Source organism: Zea mays, chromosome 1 (genome assembly GCF_902167145.1).
Source record: "Zea mays cultivar B73 chromosome 1, Zm-B73-REFERENCE-NAM-5.0, whole genome shotgun sequence".
Taxonomy (NCBI): Eukaryota; Viridiplantae; Streptophyta; class Magnoliopsida; order Poales; family Poaceae; genus Zea; species Zea mays.
Genome location: NC_050096.1, coordinates 51,649,706 through 51,662,151, shown reverse-complemented (window position 1 = coordinate 51,662,151; position 12,446 = coordinate 51,649,706). Strand labels below are relative to the sequence as shown.

The window sequence follows — 12,446 nt, the reverse complement described above, 5'->3', positions numbered from 1 at the left end:
GGCGTCAGTACATGACTTCATGTACAACACGCTCTGACTACGGTGTAACGCGCCTTGGCGGAAAACTTCCTGGAGAAATAATAAAGTAATCTTGCTCTCTGTCTTTTCATGTCGTAGGGTCCTAGGGTCTTTTCTTCGCAAGGTTTAATGAGAGACGCCACTTTAAAAAGCAAGAGGGGGAAGGACGTGAGTGACCTCGTTCACTTTTTATTCCTTGCGGGCTTCCTTATTAACCAACGTCTCCCTTCACCTATGGAACGGGGCGAACCCTCTAGGGGAAGTCGTCCAGGGAAGTGGTACAACTGCCCCGCCGTCATCTCAAGGTTTTCGTTATCCCTTTTACCTTCCATGCTTATTTCTCGGTTTCCTTTAGGGCCAGTTTGGAAGCCTATTTCCCGAGGGGAATTCGGCCTTTTCCCGTGGATACAGCCCACGTGGAGATTGGGCTCCGGGGAAATTTCTCGTCTCGTTTGGAAGACAACTCACCGGGCCAACGCTCCCCCACCCGGCCCATCCACGCGGGGAAATATTCCTGGATGCCTAAGGCCGGACACGTTTCCCCGTCGCGGTCTCTACGGTCCAAGGTGACCTCCACGGTCTGCGCCGCCACCATTCGCTCTGCCTCCATGGTCTCCACGGTCTGAGCCGCCAGCATCGAGGGGGAGGGTCGGAGGGACACGAGCGGATCCGAGGCGGCCTCCATGGTCTGCGCCGCCACCATCCGCTCTGCCGCCCTTCGCTCCACTTCGAAGGTAAGGAAACACCAGTCGTCCTCTACTCCGAATCTGAAACAGTGGACGACTTCACCTTCGTCGACGCCCAGCAGCCTCCTAGTCTAGTATCTGCAGGAGGCGGCGGTTTCATAGGCCTGCCGCTGCTATACCCAGTCTTGGCCGGCCGAGATCCCCTCCGCGGGCTGCTCCGGAGACGGCCACCACGCGGTATGAGCATGATCCACTTGACCAGCTGCTGGTACTCCAGCGCGTGTACTGCTTGCCATTGCCTGGCACATAGTGCCAGCACGCGTGTGCTGTCGGCCAAGGCAACTGCCAGGCACATACTGCCAGCACATGCTTGCCATTACTTACTCCAAGATTTATATTTTGTTGAAGATAGATTCTGGGCGCCAGGAGGGAAGCAACTGCCATGGCTGGCTACTTGCTTTTTACTCTGTTGGTCTGGCTACTTGTTGTTTGGTCTGAAGCTTATTCATCTTGTGCTACTTGCTTTTTGCTCCGTTGGTTAGCTCTTAGTTGCTACCTGTTGTAGCTGGGTTTTTATATAGAGCGTAATAGCTTATGATATGTTTGTCTAAATATATTGAATCTCAGTCTACAATTTCTTATTAATCTGAACTTGTAAATTATTTGAATATTTCTCACTGTATTGACCCTACTATATTCTTCAACGTTGCTATATTATATGAGAGGTAGCACAACTATATAAGTGCATGATTAAAATTTACAAAGTCTGACATGTTTTGGAGGCGGCTAATGCCAAAGTCTGACATGTTTGGTCGTGACTAGCGACTCTTAATGATTCGAGGGCAGGTAGGCTTTCGTGGTTCAGTTTCTGGGGTCTCGATTTCTTAGATTCCTGATCGTTTGCAGACTACTTGCAGAGCTGGAGCTTGAAGCGCTGAGCCTTTACCTGTGCGCGGACCAAACCATAGGATTTGTTCATGCACGGGAGAGGAATCAAGATCTGCGCCTCCTAGACATCGCGGATTGTGTCCGCAAGGCCGTGGAGTTTACGGTCCACTGGGGCGCAGCAGTGGCTCTCGCCATTGCGCACCTAAACTTTGGTGGTAACCTCCATGATGCCATTGGTCTCCCTTATGGATCGACGACAGCGGACTTAGACCTTCTAAATGCACACACGTCACACGACATGAGTTGGAGAGTATTATGGGTAATTTGGGTACTAAAATTAATACATGAACTACTAGAATTAAATTTGGGTATCTAGAGTTACTATGTGAAATTATTACTCTATCCTCATTGATACGACAACAGCTATACATGTCATGTCACTACTCTCTACGTAAATGAATTTTTATTCCATATCTTCTTTTATTTTCTCTCTCTCTCTTTTATGATCAAGCTCATAAATCGTCTCGTATTATAAATCGCCTCGTATTATAAAGAGACATTTGTTACCAAATTTGATTAATTCATCTTATTCAAAATTTTAAATTTCAAAGCTATACTTAAAATATATTATATGCTAAACGATGTCATGGTAAAAGTTAATAATAACTGTTAAGTTTTTTTATAGGACGAGCCGATTAAATTTGGCTTTAAAAAGTTAGATGAATTACAAACTGTAACTAAAGCAGTATTTGTTTATAAGCAAAGTGTTGTATGGTTCCTGTGAGCGGTATGTGTTCAGGTTTATGTTTGGGTTCGGAAACCGGATATCTAGGTTTTGTGCCCACCTTTTCACAGATAGATTGGGAATGAGATAAAGAGTAGTATCTGGTTCCTAGAGACTAATGTTTAGTCTCTCTGTCTTATTGTATTTTATTTACTAAATTACCAAATACAGAAATTAAAATAGAGTTTTAGTTTTCATATTTAGTAATTTAGGAATATAATGGTGTCGGAGAGGAAAATCTCCGGCCGGGTGGCGGAACGCACCCGCCCTAAATCCTAAGATGAGGAGGGGGCCTAAACGTTTTGTCTGCTAGATGGATTCGGGATGAACACGAGTGAACACGAGGATTTAGAGTGGTTTAGGCCACCGGAGCGTAAAACCCTACTCTACTGTGTGTTGTATTGAGTGTCTGAGCACTTGAGCTTGAGGGTGTTGTGAACCTAAGTTGGTCTAGAGAGCTTGAGAGCCTAAGGAGTCTGCCTTGTAACGTTGTGTGTCTTCCCTTTTATAGCTCAAGGGAGGCACATACAAGGGTGCTGAGCCCCGACATGTGGGCCCAGAAACAGAATGGAAGGAATACATGGAGTAACTAATGCAGGTGACACCTGAGCAATCTCCATGCGCCCTGATGTCCGCAGCCCTCACAGTATTGATATGCGGCGGCTGCTTCCTTGGTACGTACGAGTAATGATGGGCGTAGTGCACGTGGCAGTATGGGCGTGCCGCGTGCCAGCGGAATGGACAAGCACGCCGTCTATGGAATGGACAGGTCGCCGCCTGCCAGTGGAATGGATAGGTCTCATTAAATGCCGAGGCGGCACATCGCCTGTCAGCGGAATGGACAGGCGGCGCGCCTTATCCGCAATAAATGCAGGGGCCGCGTAACCCGGAGGCCTTACGTCAGGCTCCGCCCATTGGCTTACGTCACGTGCAGTCGGCCACGTGGCAGCATCGGGTCTCCGCCTGGGCGGGGAGCAGAAGTGTATGCGGACAGGTCCGCACCAGACTAGGTCTGGACACGTGTCGGTACCAGACTCCCGCCTGGGTCCTGTTCAAGGCCCGGGTGTATTTTGTCCTGAGACCTTGGGACCCCACTGTGGGCGGCCCGGACCCCATACTGGGGGGGGTCCAGCTCCCATTCCAGGGGTCCGGCTTGCACACGTGGAGGTCCGGGACCAACCATGGGGGTCCGGACTGTATATCCGGGGGTCTAGCGCTCTCCCGTGGGGGTCCGGACTCACTGTTGATGCTTTGGAGCATGCCACCTCCTCTGGACACGTGGCGGCTTCGGACCCGCCCATATGGTGGAGTCGGGCGCTGTTGTGGACCCAGAATAGCCGCCTGAGATTGGGGCGAGCTGTGGCTTGGTCCCACACACAACACTTCTACCATGCGACTAAGCGATAGCCGCGTGGGTTCTTTATCTTTGTACAGTAGCAGGGGGTACCCTAGTTTCAAGGCACTGATAGTGGCCCCCGGGCCCACCTCAGGGGAGGATGCGAGCCTGTAGGTGGGGCCAAAATTTGTACCTCGCGTCAACATGGCATGACCGGTGATTAGGGCGCCATCTTAGCACGTCTACTGACGCGCCGCATTAACTCAGCGCGTCTGTCGACACGCATGCTGTCAATCTGCCTTTGGTCACGTCAACTGCCACATCTATCCCCACGGCTGACTGACCCATGACCCCATGTCTGGCGGTTCCATCGGGCCACGTGAAAGTCGCCTAGAGGGGGGTTTATAGGGCGAAACTGAAATTCTCAAAAATAATCACAACTACAAGCCGGGTTAGCGTTAGAAATATAATTAAGTCCGCGAGAGAGGGCGCAAAACAAATCGCAAGCGAATAATGAAGTGAGACACGTGGATTTGTTTTACCGAGGTTCGGTTCTCTCAAACCTACTCCCCGTTGAGGAGGCCACAAAGGCCGGGTCTCTTTCAACCCTTCCCTCTCTCAAACGGTCCCACGGACCGAGTGAGCTTCTCTTTCTCAAATCACTTGGGAATCAAACTTCCCGCAAGGACCACCACAAGATTGGTGTCTCTTGCCTCAATTACAAGCGAGTGTTTGACCACAAGAAAGAATGCCAAAGAAAAGGAAGCGATCCAAGCGCAAGAGCTCAAATGAACACTACAAATCACTCTCTCTAGTCACTAGGGCTTTGTGTGGAGTTGGGAGAGGATTTGATCTCTTTTGATGTGCTTTGCAATGAATGCTAGCTCTTGTATAGTAGTTGGAAGCTGGAAAACTTGGATGCAATGAATGGTGGGGTGGTTGGGGTATTTATAGCCCCAACCACCAAACTAGCCGTTTGGTGGAGCTGTCTGTTCGATGGCGCACCGGACAGTCCGTTGCACACCGGACATGTCCGGTGCGACAGCCATGTCACCAAATAGCCGTTGGATCGACCGTTGGGGTTCAGTCTTTTGGGCCCGCCTTGATGTCCGGTGCACACCGGACATGTACTGTTCAATGTCCGGTGCGCCTGCTCCCGCGTGCCTGACGACTGCGCGCTTCAGGCGCGCAATAAATGCGTCGCAGGTGACCGTTGGCACGAAGTAGTCGTTGCCCTGATGTTGCACCGGACAGTCCGGTGCACACCGGACATGTCCGGTGAATTATAGCGGAGCAGCCTTCGCGAATTCCCGAGACTGGCGAGTTCCTGAGCCGCGACTCAAATGAGCACCGGACACTGTCCGGTGTACACCGGACAGTCCGGTGAATTATAGCGCGCTGGCTCTGGAAATTTCCCGAGGGCGACGAGTTTGAGCTGAAGTCCTCTGGTGCACCGGACACTGTCCGGTGGCACACCGGACAGTCCGGTGCGCCAGACCAGAGGAGCCTTTGGTTGCTCCTTTGCCCTTTTGTTGAACCCAACACCTGGTCATTTTATTGGCTAAGTGTGAACCTTTTGCACCTGTATAACTTATACACTAGATCAAACTAGTTAGTCCAAAGATTTGTGTTGGGTAATTCAACCACCAAAATTATTTAGGAACTAGGTGTAAGCCTAATTCCCTTTCAATCTCCCCCTTTTTGGTGATTGATGCCAACACAAACCAAAGCAAATATAAAAGTGCATAATTGAACTAGTTTGCATAATGTAAGTGCAAAGGTTGCTTGGAATTGAGCCAATATAAATACTTACATGATGCGCATGGATTGTTTCTTTGTTTTTGACATATTGGACCACATTTGCACCATAAGTTTTGTTTTGCAAAATCTTTTGTAAATTCTTTTCAAGAACTTTTTGCAAGATAGTCAAAGATAAATGAGTAAGATTTTTGCAAAGCATTTTTGAAATTCTCTCCCCTTGTTCCAAATGCTTTTCCTTTGACTAAACAAAACTCCCCCTCAAATAAATTCTCCTCTTAGTGTTCAAGAGGGTTTTAAGACATCAATTTTGAAAATACTACTTGCTCCCCCTTTAGAACACAAAGAGATACCAATTTTGAAATTTTCCATCCAATTGAAAATCATTAATTTCAAAATTAGGGTGGTGGTGCGGTCCTTTTGCTTTGGGCTCATATTTTCTCCCCCTTTGGCATGAATCGCCAAAAATGGAATCATTAGAGCCCTTTGAATAACTTTCTCCTCCGTTGGTCATAAAATAAATGAGTGAAGATTATACCAACGTTGGAGAGTGATGCGGAGCGACGGCGAAGGATGAGTAGTAGAGTGGAGTGGAAGCCTTTGTCTTCGCCGAAGACTCCAATTCCCTTTCAATATACCTATGACTTGGTTTGAAATATACTTGAAAACACATTAGTCATAGCATATAAAAGAGATATGATCAAAGGTATACTTATGAGCCATGTGTGCAAGTTTAGCAAAAGAAATTCCTAGAATCAAGAATATTAAGCTCATGCCTAAGTCTGGTAAAAGATTGTTCATCAAGTGGCTTGGTAAAGATATCGGCTAATTGATCTTTAGTGTTAATGTATGAAATCTCGATATCCCCCTTTTGTTGGTGATCCCGAAGAAAATGATACCGAATGGCTATGTGTTTAGTGCGGCTATGCTCGACGGGATTGTCGGCCATTTTGATTGCACTCTCATTATCACATAGCAAAGGGACTTTGGTTAATTTGTAACCGTAGTCCCGCAGGGTTTGCCTCATCCAAAGCAATTGCGCGCAACAATGGCCTGCGGCAATGTACTCGGCTTCGGCGGTAGAAAGAGCGACCGAATTTTGCTTCTTTGAAGCCCATGACACCAAGGATCTTCCCAAGAACTGGCAAGTCCCCGATGTGCTCTTCCTATTAATCTTACACCCTGCCCAATCGGCATCCGAATAACCAATCAAATCAAATGTGGATCCCCGAGGGTACCAAAGCCCAAACTTAGGTGTGTAAGCCAAATATCTCAAGATTCGTTTTACGGCCGTAAGGTGTGATTCCTTAGGGTCGACTTGGAATCTTGCACACATGCAAACGGAAAGCATAATGTCCGGTCGAGATGCACATAAATAAAGCAATGAACCAATCATCGACCGGTATACCTTTTGATCCACGGACTCACCTCCCGTGTCGAGGTCGAGATGCCCATTTGTTCCCATGGGGGTCTTGATGGGCTTGGCATCCTTCATTCCAAACTTGCTTAGAATGTCTTGAGTATACTTCGTTTGGCTGATGAAAGTGCCCTCTTGGAGTTGTTTGACTTGAAATCCTAGAAAATACTTCAACTCCCCCATCATAGACATCTCGAATTTCTGTGTCATGATCCTACTAAATTCTTCACATGTGGATTTGTTAGTAGACCCAAATATAATATCATCAACATAAATTTGGCATACAAACAAATCATTATCAAGTGTTTTGGTGAATAAAGTAGGATCGGCTGTGACACCCCAGTGTCACTCAGGGGTTTTCTCAAAAGCCAAACCAAGAACCATCATTTTATGTGAACCAAAGTAAGCATGAACAACAAAACAAATTAAGTGAGAAAGAATTCACCAAGTATATACTTAAAAGTGTCATGATCAAAACAATTGAGACTTTTGAAAGATAAGAATGTACAACCCTAATTCAAAACCCTAAGTAAGCCCCATGAACAAAATTTAAGAAAGTAAGAAAAAGAGAATGAAAAGTTTAAAATTTTGAGTTGAGCCAATTATATAAGTTAAAGTATATTTGTTAAGCAACAAGAAAGATTGAGAAGGCTTAACCAAAATAACTCAAATAAATCCCCAAATCAGCCCTTGATCAATGAACCCTTAGAGAAATTCAGATTTCTGAATTTCTGAATTTCAGACCTCTTCTCAAAGATCATCTGTGTTCTCTTCTTTTCCAAACTCAAAGCCAGAAGATCCAAATATCAAAGTCGTGCCAAATTACCTTGAACACATTCTGGGAAAGTTTGAACTCAAACCAAATTCATTTGACACGGTTTTGGCGCAGCTTAACCTCGGGACCAGGCATTCTGACACTGGCACCTTGGTGACGCTACAACTCCCTGTCCCTAGCCTAAAACCGCACGTCGTCCATACACAAAAGACAAAGCTTGGTCTGGTGAACAAATCCCTTGCAGTGATCTTGCCCAAATTCGCGAAGATTTGCTCCCAATCGGCGCTTGAACAGGGGCAGAGGCAACGGGAACACGTGTTCGACCGCGGCTGACACCCCTGGTTCACGCCCGTTCGCGCACCGCGCCTTCCCAGTGCACGCCCGCGCGCACTCGCCGGTCCACGACCGCCCGTGCACCGCGCCGTGCCTATAAAGCCTTCCCAGGCGTGCCCCACTTCGCCCCGCACTCACCCTCACCGGCCAGCCCCTTTCCCTTAGCTCCGGCGAGCTCATTTCCGCTCGCCATTGCCGCCAGAGCTTCGGCCACCGTGGCCAGCCCACCCCAGCCATCCTCCGGGCAGGCCAGTGCTTCGGCTAGCTCCGCCAGTAGCCCGTGAAGCTCGCCAAGCCCTCGGACCCGACCGAACTTCACCGGAGGCCCGAGATCGACCTCACCGGACTTCGGTCTTCCGCCGCCGCACGTGGACCGAGCTATCCAGTGAGTCTCCGCCCAATTCCTTTCGCTCATGTCTTCTCTGGCATCCCGTGGACCTCCCTGACCCATTTGATTGAACTATCTCGCCGTGACCAGGCCGGTCTCCTCGCCACCGACGAGCATCCCCGCCTGCGCGCGTGGACCGACCGACTCCGGCCATCTCCGACGGCGTTCCGCACACCGTTGTGATCCCCACGACCTCCCCTTCACCCTCGACCACTTCACCGGAACAGTCTCGCCGCCGGTAAGCCCCTCCGCCCTTTTCTTCGCCGCGACTACTGTTTAAGGTAGAAGAAGGACCTCGGGTTAGGATCTGTAGAACCCGAGGGGTTTTCTGTAATGTCAGCGACTCATGTGAATAGTAACCTAAGGACTGATTCGCGAAGGAAACATAGAAAACCGCCAGGGACCCCGGTGCAAAGTGGATTTCCATTTAATCAATTCTGTTATTCTTTTAAAATGACCAGAGAACTTAGAAAATCCATAACTTGATGAATTTTTCATAAAAAGTTATCAAACCAATTTTGCTAGCTCTGGAATATTATGATCTGTCATTAAAAATAGTGAACCCTATGCTTTCTGTTCTAAATTTTAGAGTTTAAAATTAAAAACAGAAACCCCCTAAACCTTGTTTAATTAAGGAAAATTAGTTTTTCTTTTGTGCTGAGCTTAAGAAAATTTGTAGATGTTTATACCTTATTTAGGCACCGTTTAAAAATAGTAGGAACACCAGCATTGAAAAAGATGATGTAGTTATCTATTTAAAGCTATTTTGTCCGAAACTTAGAGAAAATCAAAAAGGCATTTGGAATTAATGAACAGTGAGTAATAATATTTTTCCTAGTTTACTTATGCAACAGAGAACCTAGGAAAAATACAGAGACCATTAAGTTGAACCAGTTTTAAATTAAGATGATTTGTTTAGCCTTATATGGACTGAAAATCAATTATTAGAATTGTAAAACTATAACCAAAGTGATTAATAAAAATCCAGTAAACTTATAACCACCAGAGCCCCACTACAAAAATACAGAGCACCCCAGCCCAACTTTTTAAGTAAGGTGAATAAATACAAAATGATAATGAGGCATTTTGCAAATAAATCATAAAACAACCCCTAATGATGTAATAATGGGCAACCAAAAATTAGTTAAGTCCATAATGAGATGAACTACCAAATAAAAATGCAAACCTCTGAAAAAGAAGCAAATTCCTACCTATTGCTAAAGATTTATGAGAAAGGCCACTTAATTCAAATAATGCATACCACCCCTTCCCTTAAGCAAAAAGCAGCCAAACTTCAGAATGATTGCTCTTGCACAAAATAATAACCAAGAAAAATAAGAACTCTGTTGTTTGATGTTTTTCAAATATAGTGGTAATAGAAAGCACCCCTTTGGCTAGAAACCTTAAGAAAACCATAGGAAAAGAATTAAAAGGTATTAATGACTAGAAATTTGTATCAAGTCATGTTATAACACCTAAAAGCCAGCAAAAATGAGTTTTATAGAATTACCCACTGTTAAATAATAGTTGTAGTTCAAAGCACCCCTTCTGCCCTAAAATTTGGTAATTTTGTCCAGAGAAAACCATTCACTTTCTGACCCCCAAATTTTGTGACAGAGAATCATACACCAGTAACAAGCCACTGTAATTTTTGCAGAATTTTCGAAGTTTTATAAAAGCAACTTGTAGTTCAAACCTACTCCAAAACATTAAAAGAATAAAAGAAAAGGAAGGAAGGAATGAACCTCATCCCAATGAGTCTAACTTGAGAACTTATCAATTCTCCCTAAGACTTAAAAATAATTCAGTAGAAACCCAAAAATAAACCTACCACTTACCTTAGCTAAGTTTAACCCAAGTTACCAAGTATACCACCCAAGGGTTTTACATAAGTAAAGTTAACTTGTTTAAACTCAAAAGATCATACCCCTTTAAAGTTGTAATTTCTAAAAGCACATATCATATCATGCATATATCTTACGCCTTGCATTCATTAGATTGTAATCTTGCCGATGGAGAGTACGTGCTCATCCCCGAGCAAGGACCTGTCCAAGAGGAGGACCAGGAGCAGGCTTCAGAAGCTGCTATTGAGGATCTCCCCGCAGCCCCAGCAATTGAAGGCAAGCCCCGGTTTTATGCATAACCATGTTATCATATGCTACTTTACTACACTTAATGCTTGTAGGATTGCAATGTGCACTTAAGTGTAGGAGTTGCTTGAAACCTCTAGCTGCATGAACTTAGGATTCCTTTTTGAGATGAATACTAGTATGCTAGGTCGAGTAGCTGCTTGCTAATCAGGATCTCGGTAGAAGTCGAGTGATTTTTCTAGCACTCGCGCGAGGTCAGGAATTGATTGTATTCATCTTGATAATGGGATATATGTTGGTCTATGGACTTGGATCCAGGGGGGATGCCTTGTCCATGAGACAGGAAAAACGAATTAAGGATTAATGTGTGGATACCTGAGTCAAGCTTTTGAACGTACTAAGCACATGCCGGGAAAAATGGTAACCGGTAAACCTAGTACCTGAGTGAAGCCGGGCGCGGACTTTATCCCTCATGCGACCTGAGACTGGGTCTCCCATGCTAGCTATGGTGGGTACAAGTGCGGTCACTGCACGGCGGCAGCCGGGGTCAGTGGAGCATTGTATGCCAAGGCGGTGAGGCCTGGACGCGAACGGGGAATCAATGGGGACGGTTGTCATGTGTAGGGTCGGAGTACCCTGACATGCCGTGTGTTTAGGTTTACCTTGCAAGGTTTAAAACTCGATTCGAATCGTCTGCTTCTCGCAGCTAATGAGACTGCTTGATTCCTTGTACTACATCGAGTAAGAAGTGAAATGTGGTTACATGAGATAACTTGTTGATTGATCTAAATTGATTGTTACCATGAATGCTTAGAAGGAGCAAATCTAGCTAAGTTAATGATGGTAGAATTTGAAAAGCTAAGAAAAAATTGATTTTAGAAACAGCTAGTGCTTTTGGCAAACCAAACCCCTCAGCCAAACAGCTGCATAGTCTAGAGGTAGAGGAGTAGACTCCTCACACCGGTTAAGTCTAGCTGAGTATTAGTATACTCAGCCTTGCTTGTGGCACAATTTTTGCAGGTACCATGCAGGAATTGGTTGATGGTGTGACTTGGCCTACCACCCTGCCACCGGGTTGGACGGTCGAGTGGGATGTTGCTCCGGCAGGAGAGGAGCATGAGGAGTAGTGGGCTAGGCCTTGCCCATTTCCTCATTACCGACGACATCGATTATCCGCTGCACTTTAATTTATGAACTTTATTTGCTACTCAAAAACTCCGATTTATGTAATAACTCCGTACTTAATTTGAGGTTTCCTGTTTTATTGTATTTCTTCTGTGACTCACCTTCGAGTGAGATTGTGGGATTTGATCCTGGTTAAGTGGCTCTATCAGACTAGATCTGAGGGACTGACGGGTCATTCCGATTTAAGTGTGTTACGGCCCCTGAGGCGTGACTTAGGCACTTAAGCTGGAATAATTCGGGCGGTTCTGCCACATCGGCTTTGCCGACTTTGAAGCCATTAGCAATAAGGAAATCTCTAAGGCATTCATACCATGCTCTTGGGGCTTGCTTGAGCCCATAAAGCGCCTTAGAGATCCTATAAACATGGTTAGGATACTCACTGTCTTCAAAGCCGGGAGGTTGCTCAACATAGACCTCTTCCTTGATTGGTCCATTTAGGAAGGCACTCTTCACGTCCATTTGATAAAGCTTGAAGCCATGGTAAAGAGCATAGGCTAATAATATGCGAATTGACTCAAGCCTAGCTACGGGTGCATAGGTTTCACCGAAATCCAAACCTTCGACTTGTGAATACCCTTTGGCCACGAGTCGAGCTTTGTTCCTTGTCACCACACCATGCTCGTCTTGCTTGTTGCGGAAGACCCACTTGGTTCCTACAACATTTTGGTTAGGACGTGGAACTAAGTGCCATACCTCGTTCCTTGTGAAATTGTTGAGCTCCTCTTGCATCGCCATCACCCAATCCGCATCTTGGAGTGCTTCCTCTACCCTGTGTGGCTCAATAGAGG

General features: G+C 46.0%; 1 protein-coding gene and 1 long non-coding RNA gene across 2 annotated transcripts; both read left to right on the top strand.

Moving 5' to 3' along the window:
- The first annotated feature begins 490 nt into the window (after positions 1–490).
- On the top strand, positions 491–2,075 carry LOC103634584 (uncharacterized). The gene is made up of 2 exons (XR_002266663.3): positions 491–752; positions 1,622–2,075. It is a non-coding gene; the product is annotated as an uncharacterized lncRNA (long non-coding RNA).
- LOC118473625 (uncharacterized) lies at positions 763–1,604 on the top strand. The gene has a single exon (XM_035963597.1). It carries the CDS (start codon positions 944–946, stop codon positions 1,244–1,246), a length of 303 nt encoding a protein of 100 aa, XP_035819490.1. The 5' UTR covers positions 763–943; the 3' UTR covers positions 1,247–1,604.
- Positions 2,076–12,446: the final 10,371 nt, after the last annotated feature.

Excerpts from the sequence above, each read along its gene's own strand:
- LOC118473625 (XM_035963597.1), top strand. The coding sequence starts at position 944 with ATGAGCATGATCCACTTGACCAGCTGCTGGTACTCCAGCGCGTGTACT.